We start from the raw sequence: 23,687 nt of genomic DNA, 5'->3' as shown, positions 1-23,687 counted from the left end.
CCTGAGGAATGGCCGGGGGGAGGGGGGGGGTGGGGTGCTGATCTAATTTGTAAAAGGTGCTGGGGTGGGCTTGTGGCAGTCTGATGTATTATATACAATCAGAATCAGTATGCATTTGTTATAAGAATTTGCTTTCTGAAAGAATTTTCTGACAAAAATGATGGTAAGGGAAAAAAGCCTTCTTTGACCCTGACATTTCAAGTAAGGGCTGATTTCAGGTGAATACTATACTGAAATCTGTGTTCTCAAAACCTAGCAGCGTCTAGAGCTCCCCTGAAGAATCCAGAAGGTTTATATTGCTGATGAAAGGTAGACATGTCAGTACACTGGCCTCAAATTTCTACTTTCAATATTCAAGTTACTTTTTTCCTTCAGTAACAGAATCCCCAGACAGGAGTTTTCAATTAAAGTGTTGTGCTCAGATAAGAATACTTTAATGTTCAGGTTGTGACCATAAAAATCACTTGCAGTTTTTTTTTTTTTTTTTTAAATCTGATAGGAATAAATATCTTTTCTATAGGTCGAGCACTTGCTTAAAAATTTCTACTAAGGCAGCGTCACTGCTACCGAAAATTAACACTGACGTCTTCTGATTTACTTACCAAGGAAATTTCCCAACAAAACAGATGATCATTACCCACTGTATACTTTGTGTATATAATAGGTCATTGTACAGAAATCTGCTCACAGTGCATGCAAATAACAAGGATTTGTTCTGTATATTGAATATTTGTAGATCTATAATATTTGCTTTAAATCTTTTATTTTTGTAAACTGCCAGTGATAGGCTGCTTTTCATACATTAAATTAGCAATGTGGAAAACCTGAACGTCTCAAGGTGTTCTGATTTAAAATATCCTTTTGATCTTTAGGAACTTACTTAAGCCAAGTAGATCTAAGTGAAGGATGGTCCAAAATTATATTTTAGAAATTAAACACCTGATTAAAAAAAAAAAAATTCAAATAGGTTTTTTTTGAACTTTAACACAAACTAGGTCATGTTTTAACTTCCTCAAGAGAATCAATTTTCCTTTACAAAATGGATTTTCTGAGTTTTTACAGAACTCTGTATTGAACTTTATGCTATGTTTTTTCATTTCATTTTTACAGTGCTGGGGATCAAACCAAGGGCCTTGAGCATGCCAGGCAAATGCTCTCCCATTGAACTCCACCCCAGCCCTAATTGCCTTTTAGTTTAGACAGGTTACATTCAGAAAAATCACCATTCATCTCAGCCTAGTGGCTGGTGATAGAGGGGTGTGTTTCATGGTCTCTGCTTGGTATGTGACCTTTGTATTTTTGATAAAAATGATTATTAGTTTAGGGGGCACTGCTGAGGCACAGGTGATCTTTGAGAAATAGGAAATAAACTTCCTTTTAAGTTTGGTAATTCCCTGATCTATTCTGGGATGATTTAGTATCTTATCTGGTTTATCCTTTAGCAGTTCCCAATTACTGAAAAATGAAAAACAAGAAAATCAGTGTTATAAATCTCATCTGCTTATTCTAAGGGGTGTGGGGCACCTAATTACCACACAAGTACATAATTCCCATCAGGTATGCAGGGAGCACAGCACATCCTAAAATTATTTTAAGGATTTGTTTTCATGGTATAATGATGGAAAATCTTCACTGGATGGGGCTATTGAAAAAAGTACTAGCATTATTCTGAAAGAACGCTGCCTAGGTATGCAATAGCCCAAAGCCATATTGCTTCTTCTGAAGGCCACTTTAATCGAGATGGAATCTGATAGGTTAGGAACTATTGGTTTTGATTTCTTTAGTGAGAAATTAATTATGGAAAATGTGAAATATGAGGGATTTTGATTATTTTGAGGACTTTCTTTTTAAGGGATGACCATGAAAAAGGCTATGTTTCAAGGTTTCCTATCACATCCTCAGATATACTCTGGGAAAAGGCCAAGAGGTAACTTAGCTGATATGCACAGTATTCTTCTCAGGTTCAGCTTTATTACCTAATAGAAGTTCAATCTCTGGAACATTAAAATTAACTGTTCCAAAGTTTAATTAAAAACACAATTTACAAATAGTTAATATCTTCTCAAATGCATTTTCAAGTTCAGAATGAAAAAAATATATACATAATATATAATCAAATACCAGTGGCTTCAGGTCCACACTCAGCAACATCAGTCTTCTCAGGTTCTTCAAAATCTGAAAGACAATACCACATCACTAAGTTTTTTTCCTTTTAATTAGAAATGGGAAGTGAAGACGAAGCTAGCATTGAGTAGACTATTGATAGCCCTCTGTACCATACTCAAGGATAGAGAATAGGTGGCATTATTAGGTCATCATTGTAAAGTAAAAGTAGATTTATACCTTAAAATCAGACAGACAAGGTCCTAGTTTAACTTAGTATAGGGCACTTGCCTAGCATGTGTGAGGCCCTGGGTTCTATCTTTAACGACAAAAACCCTCGACATATTCAAAAAATCCCAGACAAACCTTTCCAATGCTATCTCAAGGGAATGGACTGAGACGTTCCTTTTACTTGCACCTCCCACACTCACAGGGAAACAGGGTACGTACCTTCTGTTAAATCTACGAAGTTGTTCTCTATGATGGGGGAAGGAATGGAAATCCCCATTGCTTTTCGAACTCCATACATGCTTACAATGTCACCTGGAGTTACTTGCTGGGCAAGTTCTTTAAGATTATTGGTCACCTGTTCAGCTAGAAATAAAAATAAAAACAGTTTCAGGCATTGAAAAGCAGTTTTTTCAGATAATTAAAAAATAAATAAAAAAATACAACAGAACATGAATGCATTAATGCAAAAAACACACTTTCCATGGTATTCATTCCAGAGTCACTTTATAGTGATGTCATTACTTGGAAGTTTTTTCCTTTAAGCAACCCCCAACTCTCCTCTTACTGGAGGTGCTACATACCGAGGTGCATTTCTCTGTATGATGGACCCAAAAGACAAATCATATTGGGAGGGGGTCTGGTGCTCAGCCGCTCATTCTGAGCTTCCTGAAGCTCCCTGAGCAATCTCGTGGTATCATCGAGTTTCCTCTGGAACACTTCAGCCTCTGTGAGGTAAGAAGAACCAACACACTCAGGAAAACCTAGGCATACTTGTGTTTGATCTTATGTGATAAAATGAGTCCAGTGCTTCAAGGCTTAGCTATTTATTGGTTAGACTTCTCCCCTCAAAGAAGTAATGTCCCTCCAATGAACCCAGTACCACAGCCATGTTTTACTCTTTGTTTAACTTGGCTACGCAAGATCTTGCTGTGGCGAGTGGCTTGGTTAATTTGTACCAACGTAGCATTGGTCTCGACTGACTGTGGTGCACAGTATTTCCAGCAACCTATGGTCTGCGACCCTCACCTTCAGAGTCAAAGACTTCAATTGGAGCGCCAAAGTTTGTTACTGCTTTGAGTGCTGTGAGCCTGTCGTGAGTGCCAGAGTCCAATCGCCCTGCTGGCTCTACTTCTGTAATCTGCTTCAAAAGAAAAAAGGAAGTTATTTGAACTTGCTAAGCCATGAGAGTGCTAAGTAAAAATTAGTAAGATGGCTACGTTTATAGGCAGTTATTTTACTTCGTTATGTCGGAGTTATCATTTTGATGACTTTCTAAAAATGTCTCCCCAGCATACCATTTTAAAATGCTATTCCCAAATTTCGGCAAAATAAGAGTTCATAAATCCACGCTTTTCTGTAATGTAATGAGGTCTCATACGGTTTGCAGCATTTGCTTCATATGGCAACCATTCCACATATAAAGTAATGAGAAATTACCTAAATTATGAAGTACTTTTATCTGATGTCTCTGAGACTCAAAGTCCAATGTTTCGGCCCACCCAGTCCATACACTTGCATCTCTATAGTACATCTTTAATATAAGATGCTTCCTGGGTCTTGTCCAGGACCCAAAGCTAGGCTATTGGGATTGCATGGAAAAAACAAAATCTTATGCAGGGTGGAGTTTTATTTTTGGATCCTAAGACTCAGAGTTTCCATAACCTCAACACTGCTTTTGAGGAGTACATCAATCCAGATAATAAGTAACCAAAAGCTGGTGATTCCATTTATGTTTGGTATTGTAGTCCAAATGCAATTTAAAAACTTGACTTCTCTACCTTCACATATACGGGCAGAAAGTGTACAGTGGAGAAAAACTCTAACTACAACCTGGCACTGGTATTATGGTTTGCCATTTCAGCTGGATAATCTTTTTTATTTCTTAACCAACTTCCTTTCCCAGTCTTCAAAGATTTTTCACTCTTGTTCCCTAAGCACACGATCTTTCTTGGCTCCTTCCCTGAAAACAACACGGCTGTGTAAATAACAGCTTTATCTCTATTACTGTCTCAGAGAACTCAAGTCTGTACAATTTTTTTTTTTTTTTTGGTGGTGCTGGGGATTGAACCCAAGGTCTTAGGCATGTGAAGCAAGCACTCTACCAACTGAGCTATATCCCCAGCCCCTGCACAATCTTAAATCTCCATTTAACCCAATTTTCTTCCACTTACTTAATTCACCAAAGTCTACCTTTGGTCTCTACCATTGTACTGAGATTGCTCTGATCAAGATTACAAATACACTTGTGGGCCTCCTGTTCTTGGGTTTCCATGGCATTTGATATTGTAAACTCTCTCCCTGCTTAGCATTCTTCCATGGTTTTCCTTCCTGACTCAACTACTTGTCTTCTCTAAGGTTCGGTCCTTCAACCTTTTTCCATATTCTCCCTGTAGTCTCTAATGACTGAAATAAATTCCACCTTTACACCAACAACTTCCAGATCCAAACAACAGCCCAGATTTTCAAGTGCCAGGCCCATACCTCTGGCAATGTCCTCACCACACTTGTCACATCTGAAACCAAATATGACTTCTTTCCCTGTCAAAGTTGTGCTCCTTTTCCTTCACGTCCTATGAGTTAATAATACTATCACCAATATCAGGAACTAGGTAATTTTAATTTTCATCCCACTGCATTTCCCAAATCTTATTCTTTATTTTTTAAAAATATTTTTTAGTTGTCAATGGACCTTTATTTATTTGTATGTGGTGCTCAGTATCGAACCCAGTGCCTCACACATGCTAGGCAAGTGCTCTACCACTGCCACAACCCCGCCCCCCCAAATCCTTATTCTGTTCCTTTATATTGGTATACTAGTCTAAGTCACTATATGCCATAAGATTTCAGCGTCTCAGCACTATAGAGAAGACTTCATCATGGGGTCCTCACCTACACAGGCTTACCACCTGTCCTCCCCAGGGACTGCTGGTTATATTTTCTGAGCTTGCTGTGCACATGCCCTCCTCTCTCAGATTCATCTGTCACATTCACTGTCAGATACCTGCTCCAGATATCTGACCCCACTGCTGGGAGACGCCTTTGCATCCTGCTAGCCCTGTTCAGAGCTACCTGACCAGTGAGCTCCTCCACCCTGGGTGTCCACACCCCATGCACTCACTCCATGTAAACTGGTTTTGATTCCATTGTTTACATGCCCGAATACCTTACAAGTACTGCTAGGCTCCACAGGCCAAGATAAGCTTTTCTACCATAGGTAATACTGAATATTTTTACTTTAAAATACATCACTTAGGTCTTTCAGCTTATTCTTCATTTAAACATTTCTTGAAAAGAATAAAATATAATCACCTCCATTTCTTTTGCTGTGTCAAGTGTCCTAGCCTGGACTTCATCTTCAGGCAATGACTGTAAGAATAAAGAAAAACAACATTTTAAGAAAAAAAGTATGGATTGACAAATAGAGAAATGAGAAAACAAAGTTTTGTGGCAAGAGAAAAGAAATTAGAGTGTCTATTATTAGAATATAACTTTTTAAATAAAAACGAATTAAATGTAATTAGCATTTTGAGAGTACTCTGTGAGTTGTTGTACTTTTATTGGTGATGCTGAGCTCCATGCCTGAACAAAAACCTATCCATATATTTAAGAAGGTGTTTGGTAAATAGCATATAACTAAATAAATGGAATCTGTTTTTAACAATAGGTTCAGTCTCTTACAAGAAGGGAACTCTAGGGACTACTGGGTAGCAATCAAGCAATATTCTCAGACAGTAGAGAATTATTGTAAAATATGCAAATGTTAACAGAGAATATAGTTAATTCCTATAATCCTACTTGTTAAGAGATTATGCACACGTAAACCATGGAAATATGCATCATGGACATCAATTAAAATTTTATCTTTCTTTGAAAGGTTGTATTGTGATATAACTAATTTCCAATTTCTAAAAATCATAAACAATGTATCCTCATATAAATCTCTTATTTTCTAGGATAAATTATGAAAAGAGGAACAGCTGGATCAAAGGGCAGAAAAATTACATTTTGAAATATATTGCCAAAATCATCAAAGGAAAGTTAAGGATCACAAGTGCCAGGCCCTAAGCAATTTAGCGAGACCCTGACTTAAAATAAAAAGGACTAGGGAGGTAGTGTGTGTAAAGCATCCTGGATTCAATCCCCAGTACTTAAAAAAAAGAGAGAGAGAGCAATGATTTCCAAGACGTGTAGGGTCCTCTAATTATAATGACAAGAACATTCTGAAAATACACTCTCCTATACATCAGTAGGGACATATTCTGGTTCTAATTTTTGAGCTAAGATTGAATTACTCCATATTATGAACTGAGACAGATTATAAGTGTTAATATAAAACAGTAATAAGGCAGTTTTTACTTTCTAACCCAAGGTTCCTACCACTAGGCTATTAACTGTATAGTAAGGAAAAGGGCATTTCCTATTGTTTTAGTGAACCTAGTTTCAAGCCAGTGAGAAGACTTTCCCCTTTTTTGTTAGGGTACACAGTACCCACTGATTTCTGAGTTGTAAACCCCAGTTTTGAATCCCACATTCCCAAGATCAGGAAATATTAGCATGTTCTGCCCTTCCCAGGTCCTGGTAGCTGGTGACTCCTTTCCGCTCATTGTCTTCCACCATGGCCTCCACCCAGGCTGGGTTGTCTGGGAGGGCCATGGAGTTCAGCTGTCACACTAGCTAATCCTTGGTTTCATAACACTGAGTGACTAATGTTTCTGAGCCAGTAATAAATCGCCCTGTTTGTTTAGCAGCGTTCTTACCGTCTCCAACTCCTGTAGGGTCCTGGAATGCCCTCCTTTTGTTAAAACATCCAATAAACTATCTGCCATAACATATGGATAATCTTGGCATGTGGCCAAAAACTCATGGATGCTGAAAAAGAGAGAGTTGAGAAAGTCACTTCCGCATAAATCATCTCCATTGTTAATCCTTCTGTCATAACCAACTGTTTCCATTAGATGTCCTTGGTTTATACATCATGATATAAAACTTTCTCTCTAGAAGAAAGACTATACTTACATATTTACCAGTAATAAATTCATTGTCACCAGAGAACTAAACAATATCAAGATCACAGTGAAAATGAAATTATTCTGAAGGCTCTCCAAGGAAAAATAAGACCTCAGAGATAGCTCAGTCCTTGGGGCTTCATGTACTTCCCTTTCACACCCTGTCCCCTTACAGATATCGTTCACCTCAGAATTTTCATGTGTACTAAACTGTCCAAGTCACACCTGGGTTTGAATGTCTCACCAGCATCTCATGCTCATGCACTGAAAGCCGAAATGCTGAATCCCAAGCAGTGCTCTAAGGCCTTCCCCTTCTCAGCATGTTTCTTCAGTGAATGGCAACTACATCTTTTAAACTAAGTCTGAAAATGCTGGACTCATGCTGTCTTCTCTCTCTCATACCCCACTTCAACCAGCTGAGAAATCGTACTAATTACTGATCCTTTCTTAACACCTCAATGGCTACTCCCCTGGCCCATTTCTCATCTGGTTTATGACAGCAGTCTCCCAACTTCTGCCTAGTGGGTGGAAGCCAGAGGAACCCTTTTAGAATTATAAGCTCACAATCTACCAGTGGACTCTCATCTTATTTAAAACTCCAAGTCCTTGTGACAATCTATTCTCACCTATTACCTCTCTGACCACTTTCCCCTTCACCCTAGCATTCTATCTTCCTTTTTCTTTCTCCAAAGCAATGTTACCATCTGACAGGAGGGCACAGGACTCTGACACTATTCTTTCCCCATGGAATTCCCAGCATCTAGAATAGTGGGCATGCTACTGCCTATTTGTGGAATGTACAGATGAATAATCAAAAAAAATCTGTTTAAGCTGCTGAAGTCTAAGTATATAGATGGCTTGATCTGAAACAGCTAATCTCTAACTTAGGGACCTACCTATAAAAACAGCAAAACCACACATTTCTGTACAAGTAAACAGACTTTCCCTTTGTCAGAAAACTAGGGAACTGGTTAATCTTTAGTATCAAGTTCTTTTACATAATAACAGTTTACAAGGTACCAGTGCTGAGAAGGAAATATCCAAGCTCAATGCCTCACACTAAGCCACAGTCCTGGTAAATCAGCACCGTATCTCATTATGTTAATGGGATGTAAAGCGTTCAGTATCCTAAATAGGATCACAGAAGTTACTGTCCCACAGAAAAATGCAACAAGGGATGGATGAATATAACTGCAATGGTCTGTCTGGTAGACCACTGGTAGGTGCACAGTAGGCAAACAAGCTTGTATTGGGTTGCCTTAGGAATCAAGTCATCGTGTCCTATGTCTCAGAGCTTGGGGAAAACGTGCCATGGGTTTCCAAACTGATCAGCTGTGGAACATAACTCATTGACACACAAAATGTCACAGTAGAGCAACATGAAACACATCAACATTCTGAGGTAACAAGCTCCTAAACTTTTGTTATTAATCAAGGTACACAGCATCTGATTTCTGTAAGAAACACATAAGAAGGACATATGCTCTCTTTAAAATATTTTGTTTCCATCAAAGGAAGGCAATTATGGGTCTATTATTGTCAACTTAAAAAATTACTGAGCACATTTTCTACCTTTTGGATAACTCTGTAAGTCTATCCACAAGTCACATATTGTATATTAATATTTTAGAGAAATGTTGTGTTCTGAACATTGATTAACTAGTGACTCACCTGAAATCACTTGGAAGGTCAGAGTCTTCTCCATAGGTTGAGTAGATTAAATCAGAATCATCCTTGCTGATATTTGCAAATGTGGAGTCATAATGTGGGGCATAAGAACTGTAGGGTCCATAATTCAAGTATAACACTGTTGAAAAAATTAAACCCATTATTATAATACTATTTTTTAGTTTATATGACAATCTAATTTCTTACTTTAATAAAAGTTTATTCTCTTCTAACTTTTACTACTTCACTGACTGGTATACAAATCTAAGATACAGATGGTAAAATGGTTGTTTTATATTATTATATTATTTAGAGATAGTAAGAAAAAAGGCTCACAGCACAGACATGATTTTTTTTCTGAATATTTTTGATCTGTATTTGGTTGAATCCATGGGTATGGCATCCACAGACACAGAGGGATGACCCTACCTGTGAAGTTGCAATTCAAGTGAATTATTTTCCACAAAGGGAGAGGAAAAATAGAAAGAACAAAACTCATTTTGAATACTAATACCTAGTTTTCTAGTTTCTTTTGAAGTTAATGAAATATCTAATTCATATTGCAAAAAAACCACCAAGAGAGCTGGTGAATAAAGCAATGAATGGTAATTACGTTTCCTTTCTCTAACTCCCTGAAGCAAGAGTAGAGAAAAAACTTGGTAACTATGTAGAAGCCTCACCTGGGGTTACTTTGTTCCTTTTATCCTCTTTGAACCCCTGCAAGGTATTCACTCCAGACTGAAGTCTTCCAGTTGTCATTCCCAGTCTTACAGGGCAGTAGCCTGGTTCTGAGACATAAAACCAAGTACAATGAAGGAGGCATACATGGGAAAGATCCATAGGGTATTCTGCTGAGTGCTTTCATGTACTTCATCTTGTCTACACGACTGTGAAGGAGCTGGGTAGCTCTTACTAATATTCACTTTTAAGACAAGTAAATTTCAATTCAGAAAGGCAGGATTGTGGACCTGGGACCAAAAATCTGGACCTTTTCATCATACTCCATTGCTTCCTAGAATTCTTTTTTATACTTCATCTTTAAAGATAAGATTTTGCTGGGGAGGGGGAGGGTACTGGGGACTGAACCCAGGTGCACTTTACCACCCAGCTAAATCGCCCCTTTGTGTATATGCGTGTGAATACATATTCCATATATATGTATGTGTGTGTGTGTGTGTGTGTGTGTATATATATATATATATTTTTTTTTTTTTTTTAAATTTTGAGATAGGTTCTCACTAAGTTCTGGCCTCAAACTTTCAATCTTCCTGCTTCAGTCTCCCAAGTCGCTAATTATAGGCATGCAGATTTAACAGATTTAAAAGCTGGGTCTTTTAATGTTAAGAAGGTGGAGGGAAAAGAGTAGGAAGGTTAGAAAAGACTAAGTAAAGAAAAATACCTGGATTAAAAATAAGAGGTCATAATGCATTAAGGATAAATTAATGTCTATAACAGGTATACTTTTACTGTAATGACACATAGCCTTTAAAAAATGTGATCTTGGTAAACCAGGATTGAATTCCTGTACTGGAACTGGGAATATATGATATAAGCAGAGATCATGAGGAGGGCACCTAGCAGGATGATTTCAGGAGAAAAGTGGTCCCCAATAATTTCCAATAGAAAGAGTGATTTCTCTCCTAAAGCTGGTTTGAGGTTATTGCCACAAGTGATCAGTGGGATGAAAGCACCTGTAAAAAACTTCAAACACTGAAATCAGAAGACCCTATCTTCTTGGTGAATCATCTGCAATATGTCTTCCTAATATGTACTGGCACCTCCACCGGGAGGGTAAAGCTAAGATAATGAGCAAGGCTGTCTTCCACCTTAAACCAGCCAAGTGGCCTCTTGAGAGAGTGGCTGGCTGTATGTGTGACTCAAGTTAGCTTTGGCCATATCTGATTATGCCCACAGGAGCAGGAAACCAGAGTGAGAGCAAAGACCAGACAAAGAAACGGGTACATCTCAGGGAGTCACTTAAATCCAGGTTAGCTGCATTTTCCCTTACCAGATTTTCACCACAGCTACACTACAAAGAGCAATGTTTTCAATGCTGTGGCATCTTTTGTGGCCAAAAACCATAAAACTCTACTATGAAAAGTTCACATGAAAGGAAAACATGAGTCTTGTTAAGAAAAATGCATTCTGGCTCCCTTTCTTCTAGTGATGTTTAGGGAGCATTAATATTAACAGACTTGCCCACTTAGTCTTCAGCTGCATTAAACTCTTCCCTGCTTCAGGTTTTTTTCACCTGTGGTTCGATAGTCCGTTACCTGTTCCTTTGTCCCTTACTTGCTTAAATATCATCTCCTAAGTAAGTCCTCCGGGACCCCCAAACACTTGGGAGGAACTTTCTCTTATATACAATCATGGCTGATCTATTCCTCTCCAGTACTTTGTTTATGACAGACAAGTGTGTAGTATTTACTACAGACATCTCCTTGTATAATTAGTTTGCATACCCTCCTTCCCCCACCCACAGAATCTAAGGGGAAGGGACCCATCTCTTCTGTTTTGCTCCCCACTACACTCCCAGCTCCACCTATAGTTCCTAAGACAGTGCTTTGCCACAGTAAAGACTATTAGAGACTATTTCCTAAAGTGTAGGAATTGTGTCATTATCAATTTCTGTATTCCCAATTATCTTTCTTATAACATTATAAAAATGGGTATTTGTTATATAAATTAACATTTATGTATATCAACTCCAAATGAGAACCTTACTACTATAAATTTCTTTATTGAAATTTTGTTTCAATTTTTCCTACTTTAACATGATCTGTCAGCAAGACAAATCTGTATCCTCATAAAACAAAGGGATATAGATTAATAATTATTTATGACAAAAAGTTTCCTTTACCTGGCTAAGAATTTTCATTCCTTCACTAAGTGAAGGCAAGCCATTATCATGAAATGCATGATGTCTAATTCTTTGAAGATAACGATATGGTTGAATTTAGGTTTGCAACTTTAAGATGTTAACCCAGATTACTTTTGCCAAATAGCATAAGTTCATGTGCAGTCTTGCTGTGATCCTACCTCCTACAATGGGATCCACAGGATGGATAAGTCCCAATGTTGTTGTTCCATCTGGTTTTCTTCTTTCAAATTCGCACTGCAATGACCCAAAATATTCAAATGGAATAAAGTTTTATCTATTTCCCACATAAAAGAAGCACACTAGAAAGTCATGCTTTAATCAAAGTAACATTATAGGTGTCTATTAAACTCAAATATTGACTTTCACACCTGTCTTCCATGTATATAGGTGTTGACAGGCTTGACAGTTGGAAGGTAAGGACATCTCAGAATTTTAAAGGACTGTGTAGATTATAGAAGGCCACCTCCTGGTTCTCCCCAACTCTCAACAAAGGAGAATACTGCAGACTGGAGAAGGGGAGTGACTTGCTCACTCAGGTCTGAGTCCACTTGGTGCTTGACAATGTGCTCAACAGTATGATTTTAAAGGGCCAGGATATAAATGTTTTCTTGTAAGTTTAAAGTATGTGGTTCACTTTCTAATTTTGGAGCACATTAAATTCACTGGAAAATACAAACAATAAAACAACATCCTAGCAAAAGAGGACACAGTAATCATAAATTTTACAAACATATTCTTTTTCTTCTGAGTGTTCCAGTGATGAAGAGCTCTATGGCAGCATGAATTAAAAACACAGAAGAAATTTAAAAGCTAACAGTTTTAGAGGCTCCAAGTTGGTGGGGGAAGAAGAGTCCCTTACCTGACTGTTGGCTGGCCGCCGGGTCAGCTTCCCACCAGACTCCTGGACGGCCCGGTCAATCTGCTCCTGTTCCCTTTCTGAGTTGCTGCTTCTCCACTTATCTTCAAGCACATCTTTGTCTTTCCTAAAACACACATTAAGTTAAAAAGTATAAGTAAGACAAAACATCAAAATGAATTCCAAATATGAATATAGTAAGTGGAGACATCTGCACCACTGTCACTATTTAAGCTTTGCTCTCTAATGACCTGATAAGTTCCTTAATGATGCACAAACAGGAAGACAGACCTAATACAGTGATTACTTCCCTCCACAATTTTTGTCCAGTGTTACTTGTCTGAAATGTTTTTTCTGGGTACATTAACAAAAATGAATTCTACTTCAGATATTACCTTGAAAGGGAGGGAATATACAGTTGTTTAAATTCAATTTTTAAAAATTTAAATAGAAAACAAGACATTTGAAATGGGTAAACCTTAGAAACAACAAAGAAACTTGTCACATATTTACTTTCTTTTTATTCTGATAGGAGAAATCCCAAAGTGCTAATGTGGGCCCTCCCTGAAGTTCACAGTGCGGTGCTGGGCAGTCAGGGCTGTAAGCAGGTGGATATGCCTGCTGTTCAGCCATGCTGGACAGTGCCAGGAGGACCAGAGGCTTTACTGCTCCCACTAGCTGACGTTTAGTGGAAAACATGCACACATCTCAGTGACAGACCATCTGTCTAGGAAGGCACTCTAAATGTGCTTATGCTGAACTCCTTTCTCATTAGGAATGAGGTTATAAATACACATTTTTTTCCCCTGAAATAAATAGTTCTATTTAAATAAATTCCCTGACAATATGAGTTCCTAAAGATTTTTATTGGCTTTAAAAATAATTTAGTAAATGTACATTCAGAACTGTTTACTGAACTGTCCGGACAACTCCATACAGTGCTCTCTATGAGAAGGAGGAAACATCAGATGATCCAAATGGACATTCATACAAAGCAACAGCCACTGATAGACTGGGACTTATCTTCCCAAGTTAGGCTCGAATCAGTATTCCCTCCCCCCTTTCACTAGCTTGAAAATGACTGTTTAACCTTAATATTCCAAAATTCTTTACTTTTTATTGTCCTTATTGGGGCTTTTAAAGGCTTGTGTTTCAGCATCTCCAGAGTCTTCCCGCTCTCGTAACCAGCAGCCGCTGTCTTCCCCACTCTGAGAGGCCTCTGTTCTATCTTTCTGCTTTCGAGTTTTCTGCAAGTCTGCCATGAAGTCTATGCTCTGCTTCAGGCTCTGGATTCTTTCCTAAAAATATTCAAAAATACTTATTGTATGGCTGTCACTGACTTTAAAAATAATGCATTGTTTTTCCCCAAGAGTTTGCACTCATCCTATCATTAAATAGGGAAGAAAAATAATTAAATGTAATTACACCATAAGAGTATTCTATTTAGGAACCAGGACAATGATGTCTATTCCTTTAATTCAGATCACTTAATTTCCAATGTAAGAGAAAGCTTTACAACTTTACTGTACCATTAGAAAGTTAACAGAAGAGTGTGAATTAAGACTAAATGTTCTTTGTATTAATGAAATTAAAAAGTAAATTTTAGCTTAATAGTATATTAAAAAGAGCAAAGTAAAAAAAGTATATTTAAAGTTTATATTTAATAGACTGGCCTGTCTTTTGAAACTTAAGAATGATTAAGTATTTAAAACATGGAGCATGTGAAGGAGTTTTATAATCTGGTATCCTATAGGGATCACTGATGACTTTGCCATTTTGCTTTGTATGAAAATGACATGCCTCTGAGAGAACAAATGGTTGCTAGCATAATTCCTTTCTTAGAGTGCATAATGTTCTTACCTATCAACAAACCTTGTTTCTACTCTGTGAAACATGCTTAATTTTCCACTGCAATGATGTGCTGTGAAATTTTCATTGTGGTTAAGGGGTTGAGGTTTCTGGGTAAACTTTAAAGAGGCAAACTTGTTCCTATTGACTGTTCTGCCTTTTAACTCTGAGAGTTGTCACTGGATAAACTGCAACAGTAGGGAAAACTTTCACAGAATAATAAAAAACTGGAAAGAACTAGAGGTCAAACAAGAAATGTAGCACCGAAGCTCTAAATGACTCACCAAAGGTTACAGAACCAGTGAACTAGCATCACACCTCTTGTCACTCATGGGGGCCTCTTCTCATCATGCTATGCTCTACCAGTAACGCAGATGGTGAAGTTCCCCCCAAGAACATGCATCCTGCCATTTTTACTGGACTTTTAAAATAATCTTAAAACTATTGAAAAAAAAACCATATTTTACATAGACAAGTAACAATATGAGTAGAGAAAATAAAACCTTGTTAACTGATCATCTAGAAGGAACAATACTATTCTAAGCTATGATAAATTTTTAGCAAATTAGAATTATACTAAATATCTGGAAAAAAATATTTGTTTTAGTTAATAAGTTACAATCAGTTCCTCATAATATCTCATTAAATATTTTAAAAAATGTTTTTAATAGCTATAAAGTATTTAGTCCTATGTAACTATAATGATTTAATAAACCCTATAACTGGACATTAAGATATCCAAATTTCCACATAAATATTATAAATAAATCTCTATAGGAATTTTTTTCTCTCTTTGGGATAAGTTCCTAAAAGCAGAGGTCAAAGGGAATGAGTATTTTTAAGACTTTTGATACTTACTGCCTTCCAGAAAAGTTTTATCAGTTTATACTAGTTATAAAGTTTCTTGGAATCCTTGCCAAATTGAATAGTATCATTTAAAAAACCCTGAAAGACCTCAAAAATCCCCTACCGAATTTTACTACATGTCTAATTTTACTACACACTTAAAAAAAATACCTAGTACCTAAAATAGGTTGGCGCCAGGTATGGTGGCACACACCTATAATCCAAGCAACTCAGGAAGCTAAGGCAGGATCATGAGTTCACAGCCATCCTTAGCAACTTAGCAAGGCCCTATGCAATTGAGCAAGATCCTGTCTCAAAATAAGGGCTTGGGATATGCTCAATGGTAAAGCACCTCTGCATTAAATCCCCAGTACCAAAAGAGCAAAAATGGATTGGTACATAGTAGCTACTAATAAATCATTAAACAACTAAGCTCAGATCACAAAGTTCTAAATAACCTTTTAATTTCCACTTTATATTTTATGAAGCAAAAGCTACAATAAGAATACTTCTGAACTTTAAAAAACACAACATACACAAAATAAATTCAATTAGAGAAAATTTTCTAAATTTACAAACAAGTCATAGGGAAAAGTACAATAATTTTACTTTGCAAGCATGTCTTTTTCTCCAAATTAAGCATACTGTTGTTTTTTTTTTTTTTTTTTTAAACACAGAAGAGTTTATTTGTCAGAGCTGACAAATAAAGGCTATCTCATGGAGAAAGGCCAAGCATATTGTTTTGATCCCCAATTTTACAATATTAAATGAAGGAGTCTTTGTCATGAATATAGCTTTTATTGAGTGCTTCTCCCAGACATAATTCTATGAGGTAAGTGATATTACTTCCTTATAGGAAAAAGGCCTAAGGCATACCACTTGTAAATGGTGAGGCTGGGACTTGAACTTTGACCTGTCTGATTCCAAAGTCATTATGTTAAGAATAGTACTGTTTGTACTATCATTTAGAACTCTACTCAAGTTATTTATTCAGGAAATCAAAAGAATTATTCATCTGTACATTCTTTATAAAAATAACACAACTACTAATAGTCACTATCTGGGTGTAACTGAAAAAAAAAAAAAGACAATGACTCTAGTACAATCTTTTCAATGGACATTCAAAAAACGTTATCTCTGATAAGACCATTCACAGAAGGATGTGATGGGCTCTCTTGGGCATACTTTTATTAGTACAGTTAACTCTAACAGTTAAGTCTAAATTTAAACATTTTAAAATCACTGCTGTAAGGATCCCTCCCATTTAGGGTGGAGAGAAGAGTCAACAGGAAACTATAACACAGGATGGGTAGGGCTCCTGCCCAGGAAGACATCTGAAAAAAAGGGAAGACAACTAAAGGGGGAGGGGGGGGTGGAGAAGAAATGGGGGAGAGAAAGAAAGAGGAGGAGAAGGAGGTGGGAGGGAGAAAGGGGAGAAGTTTACTTTCTGTGCTTCCTACCATCTCAACCCTAGTGAAGTTCAAGAGATATCAGAATCTTTTTCATGTTATATTAACTGCATTAAAGAAAAAAAATGGTAAATCAGAGTTGTTAACAAAAAAATTAGACTTTCCCACCAAAATTCAATGTACATATTTTAGAAGGAATAACTGGCTGAATGCACTTTTTTACTTTGAATACAATGACAAGAAGCAAGCACTGTCAGGTTTTGAAACTTGGAATGTGACTAAGATTCTGAGCATCTTCCTGTAAAAAGTGGAACAAATATTTTATAGTGTTCTTTTCTGTGCAAATTTTGTCAAAGATGTATCATATCACTGGCTCACATCACAGTTTCCCAAGTCTTTAGGAAAGGGAGGGAACTGATGTTTACATATTAGGAGTGCAAATATAATCATCAATCCAAATGTTTTTCTTTCCTTAGTTTAAGTGGATCCAAGAATCTCTCAGAGAGAAGCACACAGACACTCAGACATCAGCACACCAAGGCATATTTTTAAAATATAAAACTGTAATACCAGTGAGCACCATAAAAATCAAAAAACCATATGCAAAACACATGGTTCATTTTTGCCATTCCTTAATTCTCCAGGGCCTGCGCTCAAGCTTTTAATTCAGATTCCTTTCTCCTGTATTGTACCTTGCCCACTCTTTGCAATATCCTTCCTGTAGCTGGCTGTTATCTTTCAGTCTTCCCCTATTCTAGTTCTCACCTGGAATAAGAACTTTTATGCTAAGCATCATCTTGGAAATCACAATTAAAACTTTCTTTATGTATGGTGCCAGGGTGGACCCTCAATTTCCTTGAAGTAGTTTCTAAATAGTAGGTTCATCCTACTCAGAGCTGTGAGAAAACTTCAAAGATGAGACTTATCTTGCAAGTTTTTCTCTTCTCCCAGCAGATGCAAAGTGATCAACTTGGCTTATTTGCCAAGGGCTTTCACGTAACTTTTTGTTATTATCTGAAGTATCGTATATTTAAGCTCTCTTATGTAGCTTGACAGTGATGGGTCTGTGCTTTTGCAAACCTTCCTCCCACCATTCTATGCACTAATTCGTGTCCTTCAAGGTATGCAGAAGCACAGACAATTCAAGTTGTGTGGCTGTGAGACAATTCCAAATTACTTCTCATTTGTTTATTTTGTTTCTTTCCACTAGAAGGGAATTAGAAACAGGACTGAACGCAACATTAGATTCCATCACTATAAAGGGAAACAGCTTTCCTCTGGAAAGGTCTCACACTTTATCCAATCTTATCCTGGAATCCAGTTTGATGTTTCTCCCACAGCAAATAAATCTGTCTGATGAGTAATAATTCAGGAACCTCTTAATTATAAGTGAATGACATTATTTATGTATATCAACTCCAAATGAGAACCTTACTACTATAAATTTCTTTATTGAAATTTTGTTTCAATTTTTCCTACTTTAACATGATCTGTCAGCAAGACAAATCTGTATCCTCATAAAACAAAGGGATATAGATTAATAATTATTTATGACAAAAAGTTTCCTTTACCTGGCTAAGAATTTTCATTCCTGAGTGCAAAAGCTTCTTTGCAGCTTTATAGTAAATGGTCTCTGGCTTGTTATAAATCATGGCATTAGTACACATTAGTTTGAAGTTATCCTACAGAGAGAATATTAAGCGAGAAAACACATTAGAACAAAACAATTCCTGGCCTGAAATTACCCAGACCCTGCAAGAATTTTAAAAACAACATTCTTTTCTGTCAATGTTTCTTAAAAATATACTCATAGCAAGTTATTAAGTTTTAAGACTCTCCAACAAAGCAAATACTGCTAAATTTGTTTCCAAATCTTAAGCATTTTATAGTACCTCTGTATAAACTTTAGATACAGATGAAAAGTTTAAATAGGTTTTCAGTATAATCTAATGTACACAAAAAGAATGTGAAGAAAACACTTCTATCTCATATTTAATAATATCAGCTGAATAGTTTCACGTAGTTAAAAATATTACTATTAATTTTAAAACATATATTTTAAGTTTCCATTTGGGTATTAAGTATTTTATTTCAAATTTTGACTGAAAACTGGGAAGGGTCTAAATTACCACAATATTTCCTGTCAAATTCAAGTCATCTGACCAGAAATGTCAAACATACTATTTTTCTTTTAAGTGTTTGGATGCCATCATAAATATAATAATTGCAAAATATTCTAAAATGCCAATATGAAATAAACTATACAACCTCAAGGAGTTTAAACATGTTGACTAGAGTAGCCAAATTATCAAAACTGTATTTTTGGCTTAAATTGCAAAGTGTGTGTGTATACGCACAAATACACATACTTATGCTGAAGCACTTGATTCCACTATTCTTTTCATGTTTAAGAAATTTATATATCTATAAGGAGATTGATCATGCCAAGGCCCTACTAAGTCAAAATGTTAAGAACCCAACAAAGAATTGCTCCTATAAACTCCTCCAAATTTAAAACAAAACATTCAAATCTCACTATTTAATAGCTAATGATGATAGCTTAGATATCACACTTAAATGGAATGAGACTAGGTAGACCGAATTGTATTTAAAGTAAATGAAAAAAATAAAAAATAAAACAATAAAATAAAGTAAATGATAAGACTGGTTCAAGGGTCAAATAAATTTGCTATTACATTTAAAATAGATGAAGAATATATGGCCAAGTCTCTAATAACTCAGGATTTTGCTGGATCCTGGACTTCTAAGAATTTGATGAAAGATACAGAGGTAGGTACTCCTCAAGTGTTACATATGTATGTATCTGTATATACACACACGTACACAAGAAAGAATTTTCATGTAATTTTAGCAGGCTCCTGGTTCTTCCAAACACTTAGCCACGGCTACTCAGAGGACCCCAGAAAAAACTGTGGCTATAGGTTTTCTAAAAAGCTTCCATTCCATCAAGAATTATTAAATATATATAATATATATAATAATTTTGGGTCAGGCAAATGAGCAGACACCAGATGACTATGACCTTGGCTAAAACTGGCAAGAAAATAAATAAGCCTATGAAATGACAAGAAAGTACTGGATCATACTAATGATAACAGGTCTGATCTGTTATGGTGACTTTATTGATTGATTTGTTTTGTGTTTCTGGAGCAGACCCAGGAACTCACTGAGCTACAATACCCAGCCCAAGGCAACTTTTAGATTCCTTTTTCAGTACCAGGGACTGAACACAGGGGTTCAACCACTGAACTATACCCCAAGCCCTTTAATTTTTGTTTTGTTTTGTTTTTTGAGATAGAGTCTTGTTAATTTGGTGAGGCTGGTTTTGAATTTATGATCCTCCTGCCTCAGCCTCCGGAGTTGTTGGGATTACAGGTGTGTGCCTCAGCCTCTGCATTACGACATTCTGTTGCTCAAAAAGACGAATCTTCCTACACACTTTTCTTAATGTGGAAAACTTCAATCTTAAAAATGCCTTATTTCAGTTATAAAAACCCGGAATCTGCTTAAAAACACTCAGGGGACAAACTTCTACTCCTTCCTGTTATATAGGCAAAAGATCAGAGGAAAACTGTTAACAAATACAAAAAAAATCCCAGACTGTGAAATTCTTTTCTATTAAGCAACAATAACATCTGAAATATGCTGAAATATACATTTTTTAACCTAATTTTCACCAGATGAAACACTGAAAAAAGTTTCCATTTCTCCAAATAAGAGATAATGGATTTCAGGCTTTTCAGAATTAAGCAGAACTTTACCTACACATAAGAATTAAATGTTGTTGTTTTCCATAATTTCAGTTGATCAACATGTAAATGAAAAAGAAAAAAGGAAACCAAGTGAGGACAATGTTTACCATTTTCCTCCTGTAAATGATTTGGATCTAACCTTTACATCAAGTGAGCAACACCATGTTTATGGGGAAAATAAAGGTAAAATAGTTATTATCTAAACCATTGAAGTTTGTTGTGGTTCTGTGCAGATTTTAAACACATATGGTTTCTTTTTTTCTGTATAATTAAAACAAAAAGTGTAACCCTGAAGTAAACAAGTACCAAAATGACTTAAATATGAAAAAAACTTCAACTACAACATTGGACATATACATTAATTTTTGGTTGTATTTCAGTTCTTTTACGTATTTTATTTTCCTCTTAAAGCTGAAAAAAAATGTGCTCAGCAAATACAGCAGAATTGAACACAGGGAGCAATTCACTTTCATCAACCTAGAAAATGTAATTAAACTTAGTATTTTTACATAAGCCAATTTATTCTTTTATTAGAAGACATGCACATCTTCTATGTTTAGAAATAGAAAAACTCAACTTTTGTTAAAATATTAATTTACTTATATTGATTTCAAGTTAAAAATCTAACATCTTTTCATTATAAATGTTGGGGAAATATACCGCACAACACATTAAAGTCTTCACTAACATAAAAATAATAAAAAGATAACAGAAGGCTTATTTTCATCTGATTTTCTATCACCAAGGTCATTAATTCTTCTAAAGTAGAAAAATGCAAGATTTTGAATATTAAAATAAACTTTGTTTTCTGCAAAATAAAAGGTCAATCAAAATTCTTAATATCAGATATGCAAATTTCTAATGATCTCAATTTAATAAAGATGCACATTATTTTGTATGATAGCTTGGTCTATTTCAACAATTAAAACACACATAATTACAATTACCTTTAGTTCTTCTATGGACTGGTAGTCATTGTTCTTGATCTTTTCTTTCATGGTACTAAAATCCATGGGGTGTTTAATGATCATGGAATAACCAGGAGCAATAAAATCAGTCACAGGAAATGAAAAGAAAGCACTTGGGTCTTTTCTGTGAAGATATGTAAAAGGCAATGCTATTTTTTACTTCTACTACAAACAAATCTATTGGTCAATGAGAAATCAGGAGAAAACTTTTTTAGATGTAAGCTGGGCATGGTGGCGCACACCTGTAATTCCAACTCAGGAGGCTGAGGCAGAAGGTTTGCAAGCTCAAGGCCAGCATAAGCAACTTAGCAAGACCCTGTCTCAAAATAATAAACAAAAAGGGCTGGGATGAAGCTCAGTGGTAGAGCACCACTGGGTCAATCCCCAATACTGCAAAAAAAGAAAGAATTTATAGTATACACTAGTTGTACCCTTAAGACAGAATCTTTCTCTTTAAATACGTAGCCTAAATCAAAGCACCTTCTACATAGAGAAAAAATGAAGCACAATAAATTTCCTACTAGACTAACTGACCAATGTCTCAGGCTTTGGGAGGTTAGTGCTGCATATCTTTTACGAAACTATGGGGAAAAGGCAGAAGTAATAATTATGAATGTACATCTGCAATTCTTCATGTTAGTTTTTAAACTAATACGCTTGCACCAGGAAGGTCCACATGTACATATTTTGTAATCAAAGGATATGACTTCTGTTCTGCGTAAAAAACGGACATTGTTTTAAGATCCTCTTAATACCCTCAAATTTTTAAAAACCAGTGTTTTCTTTTTTTTTTTTTTGGTACTGGGTATTGAACTCGGGGCCTTGCACATGTTTGGTAAGTGCTTTATTAGTGAACTACATCTGTAGCCCCTAAAACCAGTTTTCTATCACAGGTTTGTTTGTTTTTGGTACCGGGGAGTGAACTCAGGGGCACTCAACCACTGAGCCACATCTCCAGCCCTATTTTGCATTTTATTTAGAGACAGGGTCTCAACGAGTTGCTTCACCTGGCTTTTGCTGAGGCTGGCTTTGAACTTGCGATTCTCTTGCCTTAGCTTTTTGAGCCCTGGGATTATGGGCATGCACCACCACACCTAGCTATCACAGGTTCTTAACTTTGGCTGTACATTAGAATCAGAGCAGCTCGAAATAAATTCCAACAGGGGTGGGATGGTGAAGACTTATCCTCGATCTATTAAATCAGAATCTCTTAAGGAAGGTCCAAGCATTGGTATGTTCAAGGCTGAATTCTGGTATTGATATTTGCATATTAGGAATTGGTATTTCTAGTGTTACCAGGATTGACAATCAGTATCTTTATGATTAAGTCATTAGGTTGACTTTTTTTAATCCCTTTGGACTTTCGCAGATCAGTTTTTCTTTTTTCTTTTCACTCCAAATAATAACAGCAAAAATGGCTTAAAAAGTCATAACAGCAAGAATTTTAAAAACATGTTTACCCTGTTGCCAGGTCTGCATGATGAATTTTATATCTGATCTTCACAAAAACCACCAAGGTTATGGTACCTTCACTGATAGATGAGGATACTGAGCCTTAGAATAGTAAAATCATTGGTTCTAATCTAAAAAGGATAGAGTTAGAATCTGAAATCAGGTCTATGTATATCTGCCTCTATTTTCCAAAGGATGCTTACACTTAAAAAATGCCAGACTAAAAAAATGATAACAAAAGGCTGGGCTGGGGATGTGGCTCAAGCAGTAGCGTGCTCGCCTGGCATGCGTGCGGCCGGGATTCGATCCTCAGCACCACATACAAACAAAGATGTTGTGTCCGCCGAGAACTAAAAAATAAATATTAAAAAATTCTCTCTTTAAAAAAAAAATGATAACAAAAGGCAAAAAATATGAAGTCTGGAACTTACACATCAAAATCTGAGCTTTCCATAGTAATTACTATTTATAAACCAGTCTTCATCTATGGATAAACTCTTACAACTACCTTTCAGAGCAAATGATCTATACTCCCTAAATTTAGACATTTTAATATACAGCCCCACATAGTTTTGACTAAAAATAGCATTACCAATTTCTTTCTTTTTTTCTTTTTAAACCAGGCTTAGCTCTGAGTCTCAAGAAT

At 36.2% G+C, this 23,687-nt stretch overlaps 1 protein-coding gene across 1 annotated transcript in view; it reads right to left on the bottom strand.

The window, feature by feature from the left end:
- Nucleotides 1–977: 977 nt before the first annotated feature.
- Nucleotides 978–23,687, bottom strand: part of Brd7 (bromodomain containing 7) — a gene marked incomplete at its 5' end in the record, with an annotated part of 39,125 nt that continues 16,415 nt past the window's right edge. The window contains 13 exons of the mRNA XM_048792224.1: nucleotides 978–2,175; nucleotides 2,554–2,697; nucleotides 2,916–3,059; nucleotides 3,361–3,475; nucleotides 5,644–5,700; nucleotides 7,092–7,203; nucleotides 9,012–9,147; nucleotides 9,689–9,796; nucleotides 12,048–12,123; nucleotides 12,749–12,872; nucleotides 13,859–14,043; nucleotides 18,420–18,530; nucleotides 21,569–21,713. Coding sequence (XP_048648181.1) covers nucleotides 2,114–2,175; nucleotides 2,554–2,697; nucleotides 2,916–3,059; nucleotides 3,361–3,475; nucleotides 5,644–5,700; nucleotides 7,092–7,203; nucleotides 9,012–9,147; nucleotides 9,689–9,796; nucleotides 12,048–12,123; nucleotides 12,749–12,872; nucleotides 13,859–14,043; nucleotides 18,420–18,530; nucleotides 21,569–21,713 — 1,519 coding nt within the window. The remainder of the gene's footprint in view (nucleotides 2,176–2,553; nucleotides 2,698–2,915; nucleotides 3,060–3,360; nucleotides 3,476–5,643; nucleotides 5,701–7,091; nucleotides 7,204–9,011; nucleotides 9,148–9,688; nucleotides 9,797–12,047; nucleotides 12,124–12,748; nucleotides 12,873–13,858; nucleotides 14,044–18,419; nucleotides 18,531–21,568; nucleotides 21,714–23,687) is intronic.

Source organism: Marmota marmota, unplaced genomic scaffold (genome assembly GCF_001458135.2).
Source record: "Marmota marmota marmota unplaced genomic scaffold, marMar, whole genome shotgun sequence".
In the NCBI taxonomy this organism is placed as follows: domain Eukaryota; kingdom Metazoa; phylum Chordata; class Mammalia; order Rodentia; family Sciuridae; genus Marmota; species Marmota marmota.
This window is presented reverse-complemented; position numbering and strand designations above follow the sequence as displayed.